Here is a 24,672-nt window from a genome sequence, read left to right as displayed (position 1 = left end):
CAAAGGAACCTGCCTTTGCCTCAGTGTCAGAAGTTTTAAAAAGCTAAATTTTGAGATTGTGCATATTCAGTTGGACTATCTGTAGAAGAGAAATGAAAATCTAGTGTCTGTGAGGGGGAAAAAAACGTTTAACTTTTTCCTTAAGAAGATCAACACAATACTGCTTTTCTTCATTAGTTATATTGGCTTTGTTGGCATTTACAGGGTTAAACACAAAACAACAGGCCCCAAATGGAGTCACTTATGCTAAGCCCCACCTCACCAAACTGCAACTTAGTAATAGTTTCAGCTCTCCAGAAATGAAGTCTTAAACCAGTTAATCAGGAAGCACCTGATCAGCACTGGATAGGTCATCTGCCTGATAGAACCCTGCTGTCCCCTAAAGGAAAGTAACCTCGCAATAACTACCCACTTGTTTGCCTGGTATAACTTCCTTGTTCCTGGTCCCTTCTGCCTATAAAAGTCTCTCATTTTGTGTAGCTCCTTGGAGCACCTTTCTATCTCCTGGGTTAGACGCTGCCAGTTTGACTAGATTTTTGCTCAAACTCTTATATTTTTTTAAATATGCCTCATTTTATGTTTTAACACCAGATACTGGGATAGTATGATATAATAAAAATATATATTCGGCCTTCTCCCAGATTCCTGGTACAGCGCTCCTAAAACCCTTGGAATTTCCTGCTTGACAGGGGTGACAGGAGAGTCTCTAGTTATTCAGAACAAGCCCTGGTGAAGCACACCTGCGTTATGCTAATGAGGTGACTCCTGGAGGGTGGGCTGCTTGCCAAAGGAACTAGAGGGTTGGAACTCTCAGCCCCACTCCCCTGAGGAGAGGGGCTGCAGATCAAGTTAATCAGCAATGGCCAACGATTTCATCAATCATGCCTACACAAGATAACTTCCATAAAAACCCTAAATGATGGGATTTGAGGAGCTTCCGGGCTGGTGAATGCATCCATGTGACTGCCTGGAGGGCGTCCTACCCCAGCTTCACGGGGACAGAAGTTCCTGCCCTCTAGACCTTTCCAGACCTCGCCCTATATACCTCTTCATCTGGCTGTCCATTTATATCCTTTATAATATCCTTTGTAATCAACCAGTAAGTAAAGTGTTTCCCTGAGTTCTGTGAGCCCTCCTAGCAAATTGTTGAACCTGAAGAGGGGTCATGGGAACCTCTGATTTGTAGCCAAGTCAGACAGAAGTGTGGGTAACATGGGGAAGCATCTGAAGTGGGGGTGATCTTGTGAGACTGAGCCTTTAACCTGTGAAATCTGAGTAAATCTGGTTAGTTGGTGTCAGAATTGTTTAACATGAGGAAAAAAAACACATGTTTGGGGTTGGAAGTGTTGTTAAGAAACCAGTTTTCCAGTGGACAACAGGTTTTTGGTTTGAATAGACACGTTACATGGTTTTTTTCTCCCCCTTTACTTTCAAACCAATGGTTAAGCCAGAAAATTAATCAACTTATGTGGAAGCTAAACACATTTACAAACAAGGTAATAAGATGGCTTTGCTATAGAAAGCTCGAGAAAACATATTTCTCTGACTAAATAATAACAATTTATCATAGAATTTCAATGATCCACCACCTTTGAGAAATGGCTTAGTCAGTGAATTCCCCATATGCTTCAGTAATCTCCTGCCAGATGAGTGAGCTACTTGCTAGGTACATTAGATCATTCTAGAGTGAAATAATAATTTTGAGCCAACCGGTTCTAATCAGTTATTGAAATTCTATTTCCCTGCACTCTACTGGCCCCCAAGGGTTTTTGTACCTCCCAAAGCGACTCTCATGCAGGTGATGGACATTCTCATGATTTCATCAAATTCATTCAGAAAATATTTACTAGGTCCCTACTGGGCTTCCTTCTCCCTTCCTATCCCAGAGAGATGAAAGATTATGTTACACTATACAGTTATTTTATGTTATGGTATGTCATTTTCTACCAACCAGATAAGTTTTTGATTCTTAAAAGCATTTGATTTTGTTCCTGTCTTACTTATATTTTGACATTTACAAAGAAGAAGTCAAGGGACAGTGACACCTGAGGACGTCTGCCTCATGTTTGCCATGATTATGAACTGTGTCCCTGACACGTCATTCTACGTGTCCTTCTGTGAGACAAAGCAGCAGGTTTTCCATGTTGTTCCTTGGGTTTGGCATCTCCAATGGCAGATAAGCTCTAGAATCTACTGATGGGGCAGCCTGAGAAAAACCCTACTCACCTCACATCCACCTCACCTCCAACATGCATGAGGAAAGAGCCATCGGGTTGCTTCAGCGAGTACAAATACTGAAGAAGCTTCTCTCTGAGAAACAAACAGGTGGGAGGCAGGAGACAGCAACGGTCAGGGCAGTGTCAGCAGGGGGGGCCCCTGGCTGTCCGGTACTGCTGCTTTGGCTGTACCTGTTAATGACGTCATAGGCCTCCTCGGTACCAATGATGCAGAGCGCACTGACTGCCGCATACGTGGGTGCAAGATGCGGGTACTGGCCAGGGCCCCCTCCAAAGCCACCTTCTGGACTTTGACACAGCTCCAGGAACTGACACACGCTAGGTACACAGCCAAAGGGAAAACCAAAGTCAGAGAGCATTCACTTCCAAACATCAAATTCCACCAGAGTCCATGACTTGCCCTCAAAAGAGAAAAAAAACAAAAACCTCTCCTCCCAACTACTGAACATATGTTGAATATAACCTCTGAGAAGGGCGTCTCTACCCTGCTATTTCGAATGCCCTTCTTTCTGAGTTTTGCATTTAAGGACCCGCCTAGCTGTGAAGCAAGGAGAAGCCCGGGCAGAGACCAACAGCTTTTCATAGAATTGGGAGTAAGCCTTATGCCTCTTGACAGAATCTTTCCCATACTTTCCCCTCAGTTCGCCATGCTGGATCTGTGGACCCAGCCCCTTCTCCTTGCCTCTGAGGTCCCTAAATTGAGTTTTGTCTCAATTGTGATGGTGTCCAACCTCTGTCCACGCTAACCACTCTGGACTGGAGCCACCACCTAGGCCTACCCAGGATATTTAAAGAGATGTCTTCTTACTCCTGTTGTCACCTAAGCCCCGGGGGTTTCTGACTTTTATTCCTACCACCACCAAGAAAGAAGCTTCTACAATTGCAGTACTGGGTATTTATCCCAAAGATACAAATGTAGTGATCCGAAGGGGCACGTGCACCCCAATGTTTATAGCAGCAATGTCCACAATAGCCAAACTATGGAAAGAGCCTGGCTGTCCGTCAACAGATGAATGGATAAAGAAGATGTGGTATATACACACACACACACACACACACACACACACACACACACACACACACACACCATGGAATATTACGCAGCCATCAAAAAAATGAAATCTTGCCATTTTGCAGTGATGTGGACAGAACTAGAGGGTATTATGCTAAGTGAAATAAGTCAATCAGAGAAAGACAATCATTATATGATCTCACTGATATGTGGAATTTGAGAAACAAGGCAGAGGATCATAGGGGAAGGGAGGGAAAAATGAAACAAGATGAAACCAGAGAAGGAGACAAACCATAAGAGACTCTTAATCTCAGGAAACAAACTGAGGTTGCTGGAATGGAGGAGGGTGGGAGGGATGGGGTGGCCGGGTAATGGACATTGGGGAGGATATGTGCTATGGTGAGCACTGTGAATTGTGTTAAGACTGATGAATCACAGAGCTGTACCCCTGAAACAAATAATACATTATATGTTAATTAAAAAAAAAAAAAAGCTTCTAATGGAGTCTGCCTCCATGGCTAGGAGAACAAAAGAGAAGTGTACTTCTATCACGCTCACCTCAGTTGTGGCAAACCTCAGCACTGCTAACTCATATCACAAAAATGCATCCCAGCCTGTAGGCTTTTGGAGAATCTCCAGGTCCACCACTGAGGGAAACCTCCAAGCATGGCATCAGGTTGCCCAGAAGTTACATTCTTGTCTGAGGTCAAACCAAGGGAGCCCCTATTTATCCAAGGTCCTCTGAAGTTCACCAGTAAGGGGTGCCCCAGGAAAGTCCTGGTTATTGAGCTCTTTCCCCACAACTCAGCCGGGATCACAGGCTTCCAATTCGGACAAGCCTCCGTTTAAGAGAACGAGCTGCAAATCTCTGCCCTGGTGCTCAGGCAGCCTTCTTCCCCTGGACTCTTTGATCTCATTCTTTCTTATCTACTGCTGACAGAGAAACCACATAGACTCTAGCTCATCTCCTCTAGGGCACAAGCTTATTATTGCTTTTCCACATAATATCTGATGGCTTTTGATTTCAGACCTTCCATTATCTCGCAGGGATAGCAATAGAAAACACTGCTGACTCGCTACTGGAGCTCTGAAGTCTTCACAGGTTAAAAAAAAAAAAAATACACACTCCCTTCAATCTGCACCTCTGATTTTACTGCAGGAAACACGAGGATTGAAGTGGAAGTTGATCAGCAGAGAAGGAAGACAGTACTGTGTCATATTTGTAATAGCAATTAATTTTCACTGAGAAAATGAGTTTGTTCCTAACATATTTTCCAAACCTTCATCAATTCATAGCCTATGTCCTGGAAACAAATAGCTAATAAATTCATGTCCTGACAAAGGCTGGCCACACTGGCATTTTTCTGTATCACAAAAACAAAAGGTTTTAGTTGATATTAAACTTAACAGCACATTAAAAAAAAAAAAAAGAAAAGAAAAAGAGTCACCTAGCTATCCATTCTCTTTCCCAACTCCCAAGATAGAATCGTGCCAAATACAACACCCCTGACCCTGTAGCCTCATGTCTGGAGAGCCAGGATCTGAATGTACTGGACACCTTTAAATCATCCCTCCATGCCAACCTCCCTCAGCTGACATGCAGCATCTGACTGGCCATGGGGCTATGCTGGGGAGCAGGCGGGGCTTTTCTGGACTCTCAGACGCTTCCATTTTATAGAACATTCTGCTCCACAGGCTTTCCAACTCCCACCTTAAGGAACTGGCAAACTGATCATGAAGCTACCAGCCGTCATTAGCAGAGTTCTTAGCAATTCTGAAAACCAAAATGTGAATGAGACTTCTATCTATAGAAAGGGGGGAGGAAAAACTTATCTTAAAGACCAGAAATTTACCAATTAGTTAAAAAAAAAAAATCACAAGCAGGAAACATGGTGCAAATACCAAGAGTGGCAGACTGTGTGAAGAACAAGTTTTCATGCATCATTCATTTAGTCATATGACTAAAAGGGCGAGGAGACCTGTTTGCTTTCAGGTCAGCAAGGCGTTTCATTCTAGCTAACGTGACAAATGCCAACAAAGTGGGGAACTATCTTTAAGATTAGGGATTTTCAAACCCAAAATGTGTGTATCACAATCACTGGAGAGTGAGTAGAGACAACAGAGATGCAAGAAACAAGCCTGGGCCTCCATATTTTTACCAAATTCCCAGATGATGTGAATACACACGAAGTTTGAGAATCACAAGTCTTAGCTGAGCAATTAGAATCACTTGGGGGATGTTTTTTTAAAAACCCAACACCCAGGCCACATCTAATACCAATGAAATCAGAATCACTGAGGGTGGGACCCAAGTGGCCATATTTTTTAAAATTCCCATATGGCTCCAATATACAGCCAAGTATCGGTGCCTCTCAAACGTGAGTGCACATGGAAATCACCTCAGAATCTTGTTAAAATGGAACTCTGACTCAGAAGAGCTAGATGGGCTTGAGTCTGCCCTTTCAGCAAACTCCAGGTGATGGCAATGCCACTGGTCTGGGGAACCACATTTTGGGTAGCAATGCGAAAGATCTGTGCTGTCCGATAGGTAGTGACTAGCCACATGAGGCTATTTAAATTTTAAACTAAATTAATTAATGTAAAGTTTAGCTCCTCATCACAGAAGCCACACTGCAATTGTTCAATAGCTACATTGTCCCAGTGGCTCTCACAAAATAGAGAACATTTCTATTATTGTGGAAAGTTCTATCGAACATCAACACTCTCTCATTCAACTATTAAAAACTATGTGAGACCTGTAAGGAGATCAAGTTCAAAGCAAGAGTATTAATGATTTACCGTCAGCCTCATAAGGGGTTTACTTGGACTTTGAGGTGATGGTTGAGGACTGACCTAAAGTGGTTGATTCTGGGCATCTTTGTCACCAACTTGGATGAAGTATTCTAAAGCACGTACAGTGAACAAACAAATAATTCCAAAGGAGCAGAGAAACACCTCCAAGGTGAGAATTAAAAGTCCAGAATAATATTAAACAAATCAGAAGCACATAAGAATAGAACAAATAAAACATGGACAAGTAACAGATAATATACTTAGGGATGGCAGGAGTAGGGGATGAGTAAAGCATATAAATATATGATGGGAAAGGACTGGGAATATAGGAGAAAAAGGACCAGAGGTTAGGGCCCGTGAGTTGTGAACGAAAATGAGAACACGTGTTAAGAGCATTATAAATGCAGTGCTGGGGGCACGTGGGTGGCTCAGTCAGTTAATGACCGCCTTCAGCTCAGGTAATGATCCCAGGGTCCTCGGATTGAGCCCTGCTTTGGGCTCCCTGCTCAGTGGAGAGCCTGCTTCTCTCTCACCCCCTGCCCCTCCACCCCGCTTGTGCTCTTTCTCTCTCACTCCTCTCTCTCTCAAATAAATCAATAAAATCTTCAAAAATAAATTAATTATTTAATACAATAAAATTAACTAAATAAATAAAATAAACACAGTGCTGGTCACAACTGTATCTGGCTCAAGCCTCCATTTTCTAACTCAAAGGAGGTTTAGGTTAGAGTTGTAAAAATGGCTAAATATTAAAAATATTAAAAGGCTTAATATTATAGGCAAGCACAGTGAGGAAGCCACCCAGAAAAATACCTTAAGCATGCAAAGAGTAACTGTACAAACTTTCTGGTAAAGAAATGAACACTGAAGCTGAACCACAGCAGCAGAATTTAGGTCAGATTTAAGAAAACCTTCAGCACCAGAATAGGTTACCACGGACAGACTGACAGCCCAGAAGAGGTTACAAAGATGACAGCTTTGGAAATAGCAACAGTCATCCTTGAGCAGGATGGCTTGGGAGAGGAGGCCAATACAAGATGGATGTGTGGACATCGGGCTTCCTCTAGGACGAAGTCTTTCGAATTTCATACCATAAAACAACTTGAGCTTAGAGCGAGGGAGAGAAAGTCCTCCCCGAGCGGAGTCCGGCAGTGACCGGGTGAGAGGCAGGGGGGCTCTGCACCAACCCCAGGAGGCCAGTGCTGCCTGGAGAGTCTGACACGTTGTTTGACTTCACCAAGTGCAGCCATCCTCTGGACGCTGCTGTTCTGGAACTATGGTCAAGGCTGAAGTTGGTCATTTTAGAGCAGGGCTTCTCCACCTTGGCACTACTGACATTTTGGACTGCGTAGCTATTCGTTGTGGGAACTGTCCTATGGAGGGTATCTGGCAGCACCCCAACTTCTACCCACTAGCCTGGCCAAAAAATGCCTAGGACACAAAGGACAAGATGAGGTATCTTCATAGAAAGGCAAGGAAACAGACAAATTATATTTAAAAACTAAAAGGAAAAATATTTAAAGAGCTACCCAGGGGATCAGCTACTAATAACCTTTTGAAAGGGAAATAGTAAAACACTGACACACGAAAATTGAAATGTAATACTTGGAAAAACTTAGTAAGCAGAGAAGTCCTAAAACAATTAAGTTAAAGACAATTTTTAGATCTTACAGAAGCTAAAAACCTAACTTTAACAGCGCAGTGGTCCTCCTAAGACTTCACTTTGTGTGTTACATCCAAGTACTTTTCAATAACAAAGCATGGGACTCTCATTGAAGGATGCTTCCTTCCGGGCTTAAATCATCAACAAATGTACTTAGTCCAGTTCCAAGATATTAATTGATTTCGGGTAAACACGTGCAAATTTGTGGATACGGTCTCTCAAGAGCAGCAAGCTAAATTCCTACCTATGAATATACTGTTCTTGAAAGGCCTGAGACCTGCAGTGAAGACCTGGCTTTGCTGGCTTCAGCAGGCACTCACAGCAGCTGAAAAAGTGGTTTTGTCCACTAGAGGGAACTCGGCCTGCCATACTGTCCCCTAAACAAACAGAAGCACAACGCTGAACAAAATAGGAAAGAGAAACGTGTGCGCGCACGCGTGCGTGTATGTGTGTGTGTGTGACCTGCACATGGTGGCGGAGTGGGAAAAGAAAGGGGCAGGAAAATAATAATACTCCAGACCTAAATTCTGCACCTTAACGAAGAAGTGAACAGAAATGTGACCACATTTTCTTTTCTCTGTGCAAAATAAACAAAAAGGCAATATCCTATACCAGATTGTCTTTTTAAAAAATCCCACATTTTTACAGAAGTCATTAAGATTTCTCTGTATCTTACCAAAAATAGCTTATTTCCTTATTTGTCAAAGCTACTAAGCTCACTGATAACAGATATTACCTGCACCTAGAACTAACTGTCTGCTAGGCACAAAACAAAATTCATTATTGGAAAGTCTAAGTAATTCTTTAAAAGTCTGTTAAATCAGTGCTCAGAAGAACCACAAGTAAAGATTTTAAGGCAGCTGGGAAGCAGAAATTCTCATTCACTATCACGTGGTTCTTGAAATTAGAACAAACTAGCTTTTTAGTTCTAAAGCATTCTTTTAACTACAAAACAATAAAATAAATAACATTTTAAAACATGCAAATAAAAGTCAATTATCATATGGTTTCACTTATTTGTGGAACATAAGGAATAGCATGGAGGACATTAGGAGAAGGAAGGGAAAAATGCGGGGGGGGGGGGAAGTGGAGGGAGAGATGAACCATGAGAGACTCTGGACTCTGAGAAACAAACAGGGTTTTAGAGGGGAGGGGGGAGGGGGGATTGGTTAGCCCGGTGATGGGTATTAAGGAGGGCACGTACTGCATGGAGCACTGGGTGTTATATGAAAACAATGGATCGTGGATCACCACATCAAAAACCAATGATGTATTGTACGGTGACTAACATAACATAATAAAATTTAAAAAAAAAATAAAACATGCAAATAACCCCACCATCCAGAAATAACTACTACCAGGTGGGCATATCTTCTGGTTTTCTCTATGCATGTAATTGGTCTATTTTTAATCTACAGAAGTTGAATCTTTTTAACTACCTTTTTTCACTTAAATCATGAACACCTTTCTACATAAATGTATGCATTTTTAAAGATTTTATTTATTTATTTGAGAGAGAGAGAGAGGGAGTATGAGCAGGGGGAGCGGCAGAGGGAGAGGGAGAAGCAGGCTCCCCGCTGGGCAGGGAGTCCGTATGCATTTTTATAAACAAATATGCACTTCCTGTGTATACATTTTTATTAAAGTATAATTGATACATAGTTATTTTATTAGTTTCAGGTGTACAACACAGTCATTCGGTATTTGTATATATTGCAAAATGATCACAGCAAGTCTAGTTAACATCTGTTAAGTGCAATTTTTAAATGGCTGCGCAGTATTTCACTGTATGCACCGCACCATGTTTTACTTCAGCTTCAAACACACTTTAACACACCCCTCCTGTGCAGAGTGGGCTCGGGTCCAGGTGTTCACTGTGAAAAGCCCTTTGAAGGGATCCTCGCTTCTGACGTTGCCACGGAAGCCGCCCCGACACTCCTTTCCTCAGCAAAGCCTCACCTACACCACACTGAGTCTACAACCTAGAACAAACCCCAAATCGAAGCCGACCCAAGTCTGACCCGCCGTCTTCCTCTTCAGGAACTATGTCCTCCTCGGGCACACCCGTTCTTCCCTGCCCCCGAATCCTCCATTTCTTGTTTTCTTCCCTCATGGGCGCCTCTCCCATTCCCCTGCTCTACATCCTGATTGTGTATCTGGGGGGGAGAAATTTCCCAAACACTCCACAACCCCCAACTGGTATTTCAAAAACACATGGGCCTTTGACAATTAAATTCCTGTTATTGCAGAAACTGGGTCCAATTCTACTTCCAGAGCTAGAAGCAACTAGGCTTGCAGCAGCGTCGTAATGAGGACAATGCATATTTTTCCTCTCCCTCAGAAAGCATCGTACACATCACAAGGGTTAACTGCCTAATTCTTTATTATCTTCCCCATCCACAGTCATCACAAGACACCCTGCCCAGGAAGGCAAGAATGAGAGGTTATTGTTAAGACAGAATGAATGAGACAATGTGTGGTTCTGTTCTTCTGACCTGACAGTGTGACCCAGGCAGGGGGCACTGGGACCGGGGCGGGGCCCAGGCCAGCCTCCACGCATCCTCATGGGGCCGGCGCTGTGTGCTTCGGGAATACGACCCCGGCTCAGGGGCCTTCCCTCCCGGACTCCTCTCCCTCAGGAGCGCCAGGGGAGCAGATGAACTCCAGATGTTTCCAAGGGAATGTGCTCTCTCTCTCTCTCCGTGAGAACTGGGGCATCGGATCTGATCCCTGGCTGCCCTTCCCTACCCCAGGTATCCCTAAGACTGGAGTGAGGATAAGGTTCTGCTTTAAAATATAAATTGTGATGAGCCTCTAAGGATGAGGTGCCACAGTCATCCCCAGAACACCATCTGCACCAGCAGTTTGGGGAGAATCTCATTTGCTTAGATCTCTACTCATAAATCAGAAGTTTAAGAAAATTGTGGGTCAAAATATCTGCACACCAAGAATGTAACACATCTAGTACCATCAAGAGCTACACTGACCCCCAGGCATTGGTGGGGAGGGAGGTCGATGGAGGTGTTTAGGGAAGGAAAAGGCATTTTTGTTCATTGGGTTGGCACATGCTTCCCCACAGAAGCTATTCAAATTCATACTGTACTTTCTGACAAAATCATGTCTCTCAGAATTGATGATGAAGAATTTTCTCAAACACCAGAGCAAGAGCCGAAAGAAAAGGCCATAGAAGAAACCAGAATCCTTCTCTTGGGAGTTCAAAGTCTTGTTCTACCCACGAGCTCACAATAGGCTTCTAAAGTGGAGGAGTTTCAGGAAGTTACTGGGGTCAAGGGGAGGGCAAGGGTATCTTTGTAGCCCGATGTGTTTTTCATTCAAAATCAATAAAACAGAAACAAAACAAAAAGAACCCCCGACTCAAAACAGAATTTCAAAGAACAGCCCAGACTGCCTGAAGCCGGACTCACTCTGTGGCCACCATCTGGGGGACGGGTTCATCGAGTAGTTCCAAGCTGTGCAGGATCCAGTAGCAGAGCCATGGGCGGCTGGCATCCAGACACTGCGAAAGGCACAGGGGAGAGAACACACCCCTTATTCAGAATCATCCCAAGATGCTGCTGACAAGGCGACATCTGGCTCACCCCGGCTGCCTGGAAAGGGGGAGGAGGGCACCCTATGAACAATAAGTGAATGAAGGACGCTTTGCTTTGTGGCCCCAGTCAGCAGCTGAAGGGACCATATGTGCAGAAAGGACAATGGGACAAAGAAGTCCACCTTGAGCCTACTAGGTCCTCCCCTGATAGGCGCCTAAGGAAGGCTCAGCAGAGGGGCACCCACAGGCTAGGAAGCTAAGTGATGCCGTTTTCTCAGCGTAGACCCAAGGAGATCTAGGCTCTCAGACAGCGATTTCCTGGATTAACTCATTCACCGATTCAACAAATATTTGGTACCTTCTTGTGTGTGCCAAGCATTGTATTAGATACGGGGGGCACAATAATGAATACAATTTAGTTCCTACTCTTGAGATGCTTGGGATATAGAATGTGTGTGTTTATCTGTAGAGGAAGAAGGCTCTAGATAGGTGCAGTTAAACACGAGTCACCTTACGGCTTTCTGGAACAAGACGGCACGTAACACATGCACGCATGTACCCGAATAACAATACACACTGCAATGGGCAGGAGCAGAGTCCGGACAGAGCACATGAAGAGCCTAATTCTGCCTCAGGGGCTGGGAAAGGCTTCCCAAGGTGACGCGTGAGGTGCTTGGGATCCCAATTCAACCCATAAACATGGATAGAGCATCCGAGGCAGGCAGGCAGGTAGTCGTACTGCTCCCGTTTTCCAGAATAAAAGTATATAAATGAGATCCAGGGAGATTAACTTTTTCCAGACGACGAAGACCATCAAACGTCAGAGCTGAGACAAGAAGCCAGGTTTCTGGACTCGCACTCCAGTGCTCCTTCCATTGGCCCAAGCTGCCCTCTTCATAAATGCACTGACCGTCCCCAGCTGCGGCTAGGCCACCACCCGGGGAGCTGTGCGTGTGGATCCCGCCTGCCTGGGTTGGAGTCCCAGCTCCCCCTCTTACAGCTATGCGCTTCTGAGCAGATGACTTAATCCTGCAACTGACCTCCGTCAGATAGTAGGTGAGGTAAGTAGGGGAGAGAGGGCATGGCAAGCTGCAGCACTCTGTTCAACTGTTAGCTGGTACAGTATTAACCGTGTCGGGGCTCACTGCACCTTAACCAGTGAGGACCCCCATCAAGGGTTGAAAATTTTGACCCCAAAGCCAAGTCTAGCCCATAGGCATGTTCTACCTGTTCCCTGTAGTGTTTTGTTTTTTAAATTAGAATTAGTTGCAACCTGTAGGCATTGGGAGAGTCACACAGAGATCTGGATTTCTGGCTTAATTTGAAAAAAGAGAGAGAGAGAGAGATCTGGCCAGCCTGGGTGTGCTGGAACAGAGGGAAAGCACGGGGCCTCGGGCATGCCTCCGTCTCCCTCCCACCTGCCCACTTCTCTTACTTACGCTACCTGCTTGGGTCCACAGCCGTCTCAGCTGGCCATCCCTGCTGCAAATAATCAAATGCAGACCCCCAAATAAAAAGCAAATTAAAGGCAGGGCTGCTGTGTATAAGGTGAGGCAGGAAGACTGGAGCCCTCCTGTTCACATGCATCCCCTGCCTGCCACCTTCCCAACACCCTACCCCCTCCTCCACCACCACTGCCCTCCCTGAGGCCCCTCTGTGGAAGCCCAGGGCTCTGAGGAATGTGATTTAAAATGCACTCTAAGTGCGGGCATTTTTACAGTGTTCAACTGTGGAAGTCCTCACTGGGATTTATATACTGATCCTTTGACCAGCATAGGAATTAGATCCGCTTATAGGGCAAAGGATTAGGGATGGAGAGGAACTGCCTTTTAGCCAGCTGACAAGCGGTGGCCAGGAGAAAGCACGTGAACCCCTCACCACGATCTAAGGTACGAGAAAGCCCCACCCCATGTAGGCTGCCCTGTCCGTCCCAGGGGAGGACACGACTAGAGAGCTGGTTCTGCCCTTTCAGGAGTGGGAGCGCCGGCTCCTGCGTACCTGGCTCCTGCCACAGCCACGGGGATCAAAGAGTGACTCGGCAGCAGGTCAGGCCCACGAGTGTTTCACATTCCAACAGCAAAAGGACCATCTGGCTGACCATCCAACTGAGCTCCTGGCAGCATGCTTACCTCATAGGCGTCTGTCAGCTGTCGAAGCCCTCTTTTCAGATAATGGAAGTGCTTCTCCCTCTGCAAAATCAGCCTGGAAAGACAAAGAGCTTGAAAACCTAGTCTCATGCTTCTGCTTCAGCCCCACTAGAGAAAACACGTGTGCACATGCACACACTCTCAGCTTCAGGGCACCACCCCCCCCCCCGGTCAACAAGTAGATAACCAGCATCTTCTTTAGCTCCCAAGGGCAGCTAAACCAGGCAGAAGAGGCCAGCACCTGACTGTCCCTAAAGCGTCTGAAAAATGTGCTGGCCGACGCTTTGGGTGAGTTCCTCTCCTTCGTAGTAGGTGACTTTGGGCTAAGCAAAAAGCCACAATGAACACACACAGCCAGGCGATGACAAACCATCCAGAAAGCTCCTCCAGGGTCTGTGAACAGACACCTTGTGGCTCCCCATCCTGTGGGTTTAATTCCAATCTGAGCCTCACCACTTCCCTGACTTGGTTAGCCTCTGTCATTCCAGTCATTTCTTCTGGGGTTACTTCTCCGAGGTGGGTCGTTTGTACCCTGCCTGCTCCTCAGTTGTGTGTCTGTGACTCCCTCCCTGAAATTCCACCTCCTACGTGCTGACCTACTGCCCTGGCCGCAGGATCTTATTTGTATTCTGCAGCCAGTTGGTCTCCTTGGCACTGATGTCTGTAATTTGGCTGTAAGATGGAATGTGCTGCCCATGGCCACCTGCACAGGCAAGGCCAAGGACAGGGGCTGCACTTCTTGCTGGGTCTCACAGCAGAGGCCTGTGTGATTGTGGGAGGAAGGAAAAAAGAACAGAGTGGCCAGACAGTCCCCGTGCTTAACTAATTCCACAAATTAAAAGAGAACCATTCTCTTTTCTAGGTGATCAGTTCAAAAACAATTTATTGAACTCCCTCTGTGTTATGCTCAGAGTAAGATCGTTCACGTAGTCTTTACCTCAAAGAGTCTCCCAGTTCAGTACTGGAAATGAGTTAAAGACACGAGTGGCTACAGTGTGAAAAACAAATGGGTAGGTTTCATAAAGGAAACACAGATAAAATACTACCAAGACTCTAAAGGGAAGGAGTGGGGGCATCTCATGAAGAAAGGAATGATCAGGAAAGGCTGTGTGGGAGAGGGGGAATACGAGGTGGGTGGCCCTGGTAGAGAGAGAAAATGTTCACAGGTAGAGATGGTGAGTAGGGAGGAGACGGTAGCGAGAAGGAACAGAAACAAAAAGGTTCAGACCAGTGCTGTCCAAAAGAACTTTCCTCGATGATGGAAATGGATCTGTGCTGTCCAGTAGGCAGACACCAGCCATGAGTGGTTACTGAGCATGTGAAATGTGCTAGTGTGACCAAGGAACTAAATTTCAAATTGTATTTAATTTGAATTAATTTCAGTTTAAATAGCTACAGGAGACACATGGCCACTGTATTGTGCAGTGCAGGTATTAAGTGTGCAAAAGGGGTGGGGATCTGGCCTTTCATTCATTAGGAATGAAAGAAGAGTGGTCAAAAAGGCAACTTAAGCCCTTTTATAGGAGTCTGGAATGCCACCTGAGGATTTCCTACTCAATTTAGTAGGCAAAGGTAGACCCTGAAGTTTTTGTTTTTGTTTTCCACTTAAGTTGGGTTGTTGTTATTGTTTTATTGAAGTAGAGCTGACACACAATGTTAACATTAGTTTCAACCTAGTAATTCAACAATAAGTTTATGCATTAAGCTATGCTCACTCAAGCGTAGCTACCACCTATCACCATATGATGCGATTACAATACCATTGACAATATTCCTTTTGCTGAGACTTATTCATTCCAGAACTAGAAGCCTGAATCTCCACTTCCCTTCACCCATTTTGCCTTCCCTCCACCCTTTCCCTCTGCAACCACCAGTTTGTTCTGTGTATTTATGGGTCTGTTTCTGCTTTTTGTCTGTTCATTTGTGTTTTAGATTCCACGTGTAACTGAAATCATATAGTATTTGTCTTTCTCTGTCTGACTTATTTCACTTAGCATAATACTCTCTAGGTCCATCAATGTTGTTGCAAATGGCAAGATCTCATTCTTTTTTTATGGCTAGGTAATATTCCACTGTATGTATCTACACCACATCTTTATCCATTCATCTACTGATGGACACTTAGGTTGCTTCCATATATTGGCTATTATAAATAATGCTGCAATAAACACAGGGGTGCATATGTCCTTCCGAATTAGTGTTTTTGTTTTCTCTGGGGAAATACCCAGTAGTGGAATTACTGAATCATATGGTGATTCTATTTGTAATGTTTTGAGGCACCTCCATACTGTTTTCCACAGCAGCTACGACAGTTTGCATTCCCACCAACAGTGCATGAGGGGTCCTTTTCCCCCACATCCTCACCAACACTTGTTATTTCTTGTCTTTCTGGTTCTAGCTATTCTGGCGGGTGGAAGGTGAAATTCTGAAGGTTGTGAGCTGAGAAAAAAAGTGACCCAAACTACGCTTTAGAAAGATTATCTGGCAGCAGTAGGTATTCAATATGTGTTTACAAACTGGGCCAAGGGAAAACACTAAGTGTGGAGAGAGGGGAGGTGGAAAGACGGGGTAAGGCGGTGCTCACAGTCAACCAGGGCAGAAGTACTTCGAGTACTTAGGGCTCAAATTAGCACGGTGACCCATGGGCAGGTGGGCTGTATGGCACAGGAAGTGTATTGAGGTGATGATGTCAGTCGCACCGCCGGAAACACATGTAAGACTCAGAAGAGGGCTCCAAGTGACACAGATGGACTAGGAGTCATTTATCTGCACGCAGGCGACAGATGAAGCTGCAAGAGTAGAGGACAAAGCAGAGAGAAGAGCTTGAATGCTGGACTGGGGGAAGACCCATCCTTATGGGCTTAGAGGACAAGGAGCCAGAGGAGAGAATTAAAGAACGTCGCGTAAGTGGGAGGAGGACAAAGACAATATCGTGTCACAGGCAAAACAGAAGGAGAGAACTCCATGGAGGTATTTAACTGTCGCAAATGCTGTGGCAAGACTGAGGAAAAAGAGAACAAATGACAAAGTGGCTGGTGACCTTTGAGAGAGTTCAGGGAGCCGTGAGCAGATTCCAGAGCATAAAGGAGAAGAGATGGCCAGACTCGATGTCTCTTTCAAGGAGCTCCGAGGGCCAGGATTCTGAGCACCCACTGTGTGCAGGCTGAGTGTCCCGCAGTGGGGTGGATGCTGACTCCGCTCCCTAGAGCTGCGGCCCAGAGGCGGTCACAGACAAGTCCATGGCAGTGACAGCCTCGGCCAAGAGAGAAGCGTGGTGGCTCTGGGAGCACACGGCAAGGCATGCAGGATCAGAACAAACTTCCCAGAGGACACAGCATTGCATCAAGGAATGAAGGAGACCGGAAGGACACGAGTTAGCCAGCCAGAAAGGAGGGGATGGGGTGGGTGTTTCAGGAAGGGAACGACGCGGCACATTTGTGTAGGTTTAGTTCAGCCGGAGCATTAAGTAGAAGGTAGCGAGCCATGAGAAGTCAGCCTGGTGAGACACACAGGCACCAGATCACGCGGGACTTCTAAATGCATCAGGAGTCACTGTGCCATCAACATCAGATGACCCTTGCAAAGTCTACAGTAAGTAAAAGAAGCTGTCACAGAAAGACCACATATTGTATGATTCCACTTACATGAAATGTCCAGAAGAGGCAAATCCACAGAGACAGAAAGTAGCTGAAGTGGGTGCCAGGGGCTGGGTAGGAACGGAGGAATGGGAGGGTGATGGCTAAGGGGGACAGGGTTTCTCTGTGAGGTGATGAAAATGCTCTAAAATTAACTGTGGTGATGGTTGCATAACTCTGTCCCTATACTAAAAACCACTAAATTGTACACTTTGGGTGAATTGTATGATATCTGAATTGTATCTCAAAGCTGTTACCAAAAAAAAAAAAAAAAAGACAAGTAAAAAAAAAAAATTTGAGGCAATCGCTGAAGTATTTTAGGCATGGGAAAGACATGGTCAGATCTGCATTTTCTAGATCCCAGGAGCTGCAGCATGCTGAATAGATTGGGGTGGGGATAAGACTAGTGGCAGGAGACCAAACCCACAATCCAAGTGTGTCTGTGATGTGTGTGAGGGAAGAAAGACAACAGACTGGCAGCCTGAGGGGGTTACTGGGGGTAAGGCAGAGGAGAGGTAAAAACTGCTTGAGAGCAAAGACGTTGAAAATACAAGTGCCCAGAGAAAATCCACCAAGGACGGTCCCTAAAGAAGAGGGAAGAAGGAGGGTTGGGGTGGAGAGTTCAGTAGGAGAGATGAGTCTGGCAATAAGGATGGATGCTCCATTCTCAGAGATGGAACTAGTGAGAGAAAGTGTGAAGTTAGACAAACATAGGACTTGGAAGTGGGGAAGAAGGAAGCTCACATGGGACAGCCTGGAGTTTCTCAGGAGGTAGGGGGCAAGACGGGTCACTGGGGTGAGTGTGTTAGAGAATCTACAAGAGATGAGTAAGGGGAGCACAGAGCAGTAGTGAAGGCCCAGCTAAAGCTTGTAGTATAACTTCTGGTGTAGCCACTCAGCAGGCAACGTCACATGACTTTTCTCCTTGGAAATCTTGCTGGGATCCTTCAGCAGAAGCAGGGATAGGGATGCCATGGTAAGGACTGGGAGGAGGGGAAGAGCAGAAAGGCGGAGGCGGGAGCGACCTGAATGAGACCAGGGAACTGGTGACAAATAGCTTGTGAACCACAGCGCAGGCTGAGAAGCTGGGGGCGGCCAGGATGGGAGTGCAGACAAGGAGAACCAGGAGTGTCCACGAGACCATCAATGAGGGCAGGCTGAGAAACCCAAGCCAGGTGAGGGCAAGTACAGAATCTGGAGGCAGATCGCCTGACCTCTAACTCTGAAAGGACCCATTCACAGTGCAGTTTTCTATAGGTCAATTCTTTCCTATCGAAGAAACAATCAAAGGAATTTGAATATACCAAATACCTTGAGAGGCTAAGCCACAGAGCAGAGAAGGGAGAAACAGAAGAGAACACTAGCCACCTCATTTGGAAATGTGAGGCAAGACAGTGGTTAAGGGGTCCTGTAAATAAGAATTTGTGATCCTAAGTACAATGCTAGGGAAAGGGACCAGGTGAGAAGGTGGGTGCACTTGTTGGAACCACGTGGTCAGTCTGCCTCCCTAGTCCACTGCCTTGTCACTCTGAGGAGAGCTCCTGCCTGGCTTCCACATCTGTGCCCCACACAGAGCAGGCTCTTGACATCTGTTTGTCAAATGAACAGAAGGAAGAATAAAGGAACACACAGTAAGGCCAGTTTCTGACCAACCTAACGAGACTGTTCTCCCTGGATATATGTTCCTTCGATTTAAATGAATGACAAACCTCCAGGGGAGTTCAGGTTCACTTGGAGAGGGCATGGAGAGGGGTGACTGGACTGGTTCAGGGGTCTGCCCCTCCAGCTCTCGCGCGCGTGCTCACGCCCTCCACGCTGAGGAGACCCGCCGGCCGCAGGCTGCCCTCCCCTATGGGACTGAGAATTCTGAGAGAGCCCAATTACGCACCTAAGCAAACCCTGCCTCTTACTGGGAAAACAGAAACAAGAAACTTGGAGAAGAAACCCTTTTCCTTGTCTTCTCCACGCTCCTCTCACTTGATAGGCAAGGGGCTTTTCAGTCACTGCAAAGTGACTGACCTCAGGGGCAAATGCTTTTCTGCCTCGAGGGGGTTAAGAGATCCTGCCTCCTGCCAGGTATCCTTAAGGATACCTGGAGCCTCGCCTGCCCAGAAGCAAACACCTAACTGAAGGGGGTCTCAGCCACCTTTGCTGCAGCTCTGGCTTGGGCCCTATGGGCAGGCTCCCCCATAGCGCCCTCCTGGATGAACCTCACTCACAGCCAGGCCCTAGCAGCCCTGCCGGGAGGGAACTAAGAAGTTCCTCTAGCTGGTTTCATCTAAAGACCAGCCACAGGCAAGAAAACAGAAATTCTACATAGAGCATTTCCACAAGGGAAACTATTCTTTCATTTTTGCTCACTTAATCAACACACACACACACACACACACACACACACACACACACTCTCTATATGCATATCAGCATTAGGTTATTCTAAAATCTTGCAAAAGGTCTCTTTGTTTATGTAGAGCTGCAAGGACCACAATGCTGACTGAATTTTAACTTCTCCTCTGAGGCTTATGATTCTTTTAAATTGAAGGGACACATACCCAGTTTCTTTTGGTCAGCAGAAACTGTACTAACAGCCTTATTGATATGGACTGAACCGTGTCCCCCGAAATTCATACGTTCAATCTCTAACCCCCAGTGTGACTGTATTTGGAGACAGAGTCTTTAAAGAGTTATTTAAGGTTAAACAAGGTCTGGTGACCCTATAAGAAGAGGAAGAGACACCAGGGAGGAGCATAGACAGGAAAGGCCATGTGAGGACACAATGAGAACGCCACCTACAAGCCAAGGAGAGAGACCTCAGGAGAAACCAACCCTGCAAGCACCTTGATCTTGGACTTCCAGCCTCCAAGACTGTGAGAAAATAAATTTCTGTTGTTTCAGCCGCCTAGTCTGTGGTATTTCATTACAGCAGCCCTAACAAACTAATACCCTTACTATTCCTTTATTCTCAATTCACCTCTGTCCAAAAATCTTTTCTGTGTAAGGAGTTAAAATAGAAATTCCCTTTCTTTGCTGAACAATTCAGCCCTACAGCCATGCCATTAGGTGAAGCAGAACAACATAGGCTCTGTGCAGAAGTGGGGCGGGGGGGCGGGGAGTGCAGGGTGTCAGTGCTCGAGTGGATGAGAGGACATCTATGTGGCCGTGCAGAGGGGGATGGGAGATGGGGAGACATAAGAGAGAGGATCAAGTAAGTAAATATGTTAAGGATCCTGGGAGTCCACCTCTACTATCTGAAAAGGAACTTTGAAATATATGTGTACTAGGGGCGCCTGGGTGGCTCAGTCGTTAAGCGTCTGCCTTCGGCTCAGGTCATGATCCCAGGGTCCTGGGATCGAGCCCCGCATCGGGCTCCCTGCTCAGCGGGAAGCCTGCTTCTCCCTCTCCCACTCCCCCTGCTTGTGTTCCTGCTCTCGCTATCTCCCTCTGTCAAATAAATAAATAAAATCTTAAAAATATATATATGTGTGTACCAGGTAGCGATGTAAATTATAAATACAATGTAATTTCCTACTATGACTTGAATCCCTTTGGGTTTCAAGACCCTCTGTGATGTGCCTCTACCTACTTCTCTCCAGCCTCATCTCATGCCCCCACTAAACCCAGTCACACCGCCTTCTTTGTGCTCTGTGCTTTTCAGTCTCGAGACTTTAGCTCATGCTGTTCCCTCCGTCTGGAACACTGCGACCACCTCCTAAACTCCGACCAACTCCTACTCACCCCCTAGGTCTCAGCCGGAGAGCCACTTTCTCCGAGAGGCCTTCTGCTAGAGACTGAATGCTCGTGTCCCTTCAAAATTCATGTTGAGATCCTAATCCCCAGTGTGATGGTATTAGGAAGTGGGGACTTTGGGAGGTGATTAGGTCATGAAGGGATTAGGGACCTTATAAAAGAAGCTCCAGAGAACTCCCTCACCCCTTCTATCATGTGAAGACACAGTGGGAAGATGGCCATTTAGGAACCAGGGAGTGGGCCCTCATCAAACACCGTATCTGCTGGTGCCTTGATCTTGGACTTCCCAGCCTCCAAAACTGTGAGAAATAAATGTTTCTTATTTAAACCACCCAGTCGATGGTAATTTGTGGTAGCAGCCAGAACAGACTAAGATATATTCCCTAACTTCCCAACCTAAATTACATCCTCCCTATTATTCTCTCAGAGCATCCCATTCCCTTCCTTGACACCCATCCCATTGGTAACTATGTATTTGCATCTGTTTGTTTAATGGCTACCTCCCCCATGAGACTAAGAGTCCAGTAGGGGCAGGACCTGGGTTAGCCTTGATCACTCTGTTTCCCAAGAGGAAAATGACATGGGAGTATGTGAGAGTGAGAGAGAGAGAGTTTAGTTTATGCATCTCAGATTTCTTACTAAAGCTAATGTAATAAATGGAAAGGGGTAAATTCCTACATGTGTGGAATAACCACAGGGAAGGGGAAATTAGCTTTCACGGGAAAGCAGGCTACTGACTAACAAAACCGTTAAAATCACGGTCAAAAAGGTCCTTTGGGAGGGACTACCTCACTCCAGGAAAGGATGCAGGTTTCACGGTCTTAGAGAGAGAGGGAAATCACTTCTGGAATGGGGAATAATTGTAGAAGGTACTGACATTCAGCTTCAGCCGTGAATTTCAGCCAAATCTGGTATTTGGCCGTGGCACTGGAAGGTTCAAGAGGCAAATGCCTCCCTCAGCATCATTCCTGGCATCCCTGGACCTATGCGTGGTCAGTGGTCCTGGGCGTGTGTGTGATACTATCACACTGATCAGCACCATAACCTCAAAAACAAACACGCCATGTCATTTAGATTTATTGCTGGTATCTGCATATTCACTTCAGCTAAAAATGAAGGTTTGTTCCTCCATTATGTCAGACTTTTAAAATTTGACTTCTAAAATGTTAAATATTGAAATCGTGGTAATAATTTTAAATTTTGCTAAATTTTCAGGTTTATTCTTCTATCCTAGAAGTTAGTTCTATGATGGTGATGTTTGGCTTCAGCCTTACATTGATATGTTGATTTCTATCAGCCACTCACTCAGCCTTTCTGCCAAAATGTGTAATATCTCTAATATTAATTAGCATGCTGTGACATAATGAGATGCTTATTAGCATCCTTTAAACACTCACTTTCAATAGGCAACAATGATAAAAAGGGAAATGTCAGATTCCTGAAATAAACCCAGAGCCCTGATATATTCTACTTCCAGAAGGATCCAAACCCAAGAGGAACATTGTCTTCCACCCACACCTGACCTAAGACCTACAAATTCAGGGGATTTAATTTTTTTATTGTCCTCTACCACCACTCCCAAAACACCACTTCTTCCTCCCAGACTATGTAAACTCCCATTCTCCCTCACATCTCAGTAAGAATAAAAGAAAGGTCCAAGGGTCTATTCTGATGGTGGATGAAAAGGAATGTCAAATGATCAAAGGTCCCTTTGGAAACACAGGGAACATGTGCCCACAGAGCCCCAGACAGCAGACAGTGAGTCAGAGCCCAGTCAGGTGAGTCACCGGGGATGCAACTGCTAGGCACAAAGGCCCTCCTAAAGCAATCAGACCCCTCACTACCACCAGGTCCCGCCACGTCTGGAGAAGCCTCGCCTGTACCGGGCAGAGGTGGTGCCCACCCGCCCCCCTCAGCTGTTTGTTGACTGATTTGTAAAAACATTCTGCTTTATCTTTAGCACAACTGGCAGAGTATGACATATTTTTCTATATTTTTATTTTTCCATTTAATATATCTTGGGGATTATTCTAAGATATAAACCATGTTTAAATAAAAACTTGGAAGAAAATAAATATTTTTAAAAGCCTATTTTGTAGAAATGTTATTTAAGTAGAGTTGACATACACTGTTATATTAGTTTCAGCCCCCAAGCTGTTGAAACAAATGGCTTCAGTTCCTAATCTCCAGCTATGGTTCCTGACGAGCAATAATTCATTTATTGAAGACTGAGCTTTAGGTTAATACAGAGATTTAGTTCAGCAGTTTGGGGAAAGACTCCTCTAGTTAGTTCATATTTTCCCTCTTTCCTTCCCCAGGGAAGAAACATGAAGATGACCTTCCCACCTGCCTTTTCCTTTTTCCAATTGTTTTCTGCCTTGGCTAATCAGAATTTTCAGAAGAAAATTTCTTTTTCAAGGAAATAGTGGCAAAACATAATGGTGGTAAAAAAGACACAAAGTGAACTCAGGCTAGAACCATGTGTGATGTTTCAGTAAATCAGAGCACCCAGAGCCTGACTGGCCTGGGGTTATTCTGTTCAGTCTCCGAAGCACAGGGCTCAGGGCTCAGGCAGGACCTCAGGCCCCCCCTTCCCAGCCAGAGCGAATCAGCCAGCAGCCCAACGGCCCTTTGTCCAGAGGAGTCAAGGCAGAGTGCTGTATCACTAAGATAAAACATGACCACACACAGTTTCGACCTCCTAATCCATTCTGATGGCTGGAAATATGACACAGGATGGTTCTGGAGAAACAACCTGGGACTGGGAGAAACATGCTAATAGAGGGGTGAAATATCCTCCTGAAATCCTAGTGTGATACATTATAAACTACAAAATAAAGAGAAAATAAAGGTTCAACTTAAATAATAAGTTTCTGCTTATAGTCCCCTTTATGGAATTTCTGACATCAAATTGCTTAGAAAACTTCAACTTGCTAAGTGCCAAGGAAAATAAAAGGCATTGTATTTTCTCCCTGGAGACTTCATCCTTGGGAGCAGCTCCACAGTTACCAACAAGGGCCAGGCTGGGAGAAGCTCAAACTCGTCACCTCTTCCCAGTCACATTACAATATACATCAAAAGAATCCATCCTTTGCCACCCCCTGGATGCTACATCTGTTTCAAAGTGTCATATGACAAAGAAAACCTTGAGAGTTCTAATCTGAACACCAGAGCAGCAGGTCACGACTAAGCAACAGAAACATGAACTTCCTCTCCCCATCTTCAGACCTCAGAGTTCAGGCCTTGAGGGGTCTCCCCATGTACCACCTGATGGTTCAGTTTGAGGAGAGCATCTCCTCTAAACATCTTTCTAATAGAGGAAGGAGTTGGGGTCATAAGCTTACTAGGTGGCCACAAGGTCAAGAAACCCTTCTCCCAACAGACTTATCCCTTGACGTGAATAGGCTCAAGGAGGAAAGAAGAAAGGCTCTCACAGGAGGTGGTGTCTCCCAGATCCCCCCAAACTCCTAACCACAGCTTACCTTGGTACAAGGTGGTTGAACTTGTAAGAACTGAAGACGTCTTGGATCTTTTCTTCTACTTTTGCCTGGTAAGAATGCAGGAGATGGGAGAGAGAAAACAAATACAGATGAGTCCTCTGTCAACTTTTTCTTCCTGTTGTCACAAATGCCCACTGGCTACAGTTTCTTGGTGTGGTTTTGTACTTCGTGGGACTGTAAGACTCGATTCAGGGGCTCTGCAGATGGCAGGCTCAGGACAGACAAAAAAGAGAGAAGGTCCTGTCCATGCTGGCATTACAATCGACTCCTCCAGTAAACTATCCATGTATCCAAACTAATGGCAGTCCTGGAGCTTGGCTCACTGAAACCAGTTACTTAGGGGGCAGACAAGGCATTTTGCTTGAGAGATTTATTCTTGCCTGCTCTA

At 45.5% G+C, this 24,672-nt stretch overlaps 1 protein-coding gene across 1 annotated transcript in view; it reads right to left on the bottom strand.

The window, feature by feature from the left end:
• FNTB (farnesyltransferase, CAAX box, subunit beta) overlaps nucleotides 1–24,672 on the bottom strand; it is a 61,911-nt gene that overhangs the window by 24,632 nt on the left and 12,607 nt on the right. The window contains exons 2-6 of the mRNA XM_036120202.2: nucleotides 24,267–24,331; nucleotides 13,385–13,457; nucleotides 11,131–11,222; nucleotides 2,409–2,555; nucleotides 2,227–2,310 (exon numbers count right to left, since the gene is read on the bottom strand). Of these exons, the coding sequence (XP_035976095.2) occupies nucleotides 2,227–2,310; nucleotides 2,409–2,555; nucleotides 11,131–11,222; nucleotides 13,385–13,457; nucleotides 24,267–24,331 (461 nt within the window). The remainder of the gene's footprint in view (nucleotides 1–2,226; nucleotides 2,311–2,408; nucleotides 2,556–11,130; nucleotides 11,223–13,384; nucleotides 13,458–24,266; nucleotides 24,332–24,672) is intronic.

This window comes from Halichoerus grypus, chromosome 8 (genome assembly GCF_964656455.1).
Source record: "Halichoerus grypus chromosome 8, mHalGry1.hap1.1, whole genome shotgun sequence".
Taxonomy (NCBI): Eukaryota; Metazoa; Chordata; class Mammalia; order Carnivora; family Phocidae; genus Halichoerus; species Halichoerus grypus.
This window is presented reverse-complemented; position numbering and strand designations above follow the sequence as displayed.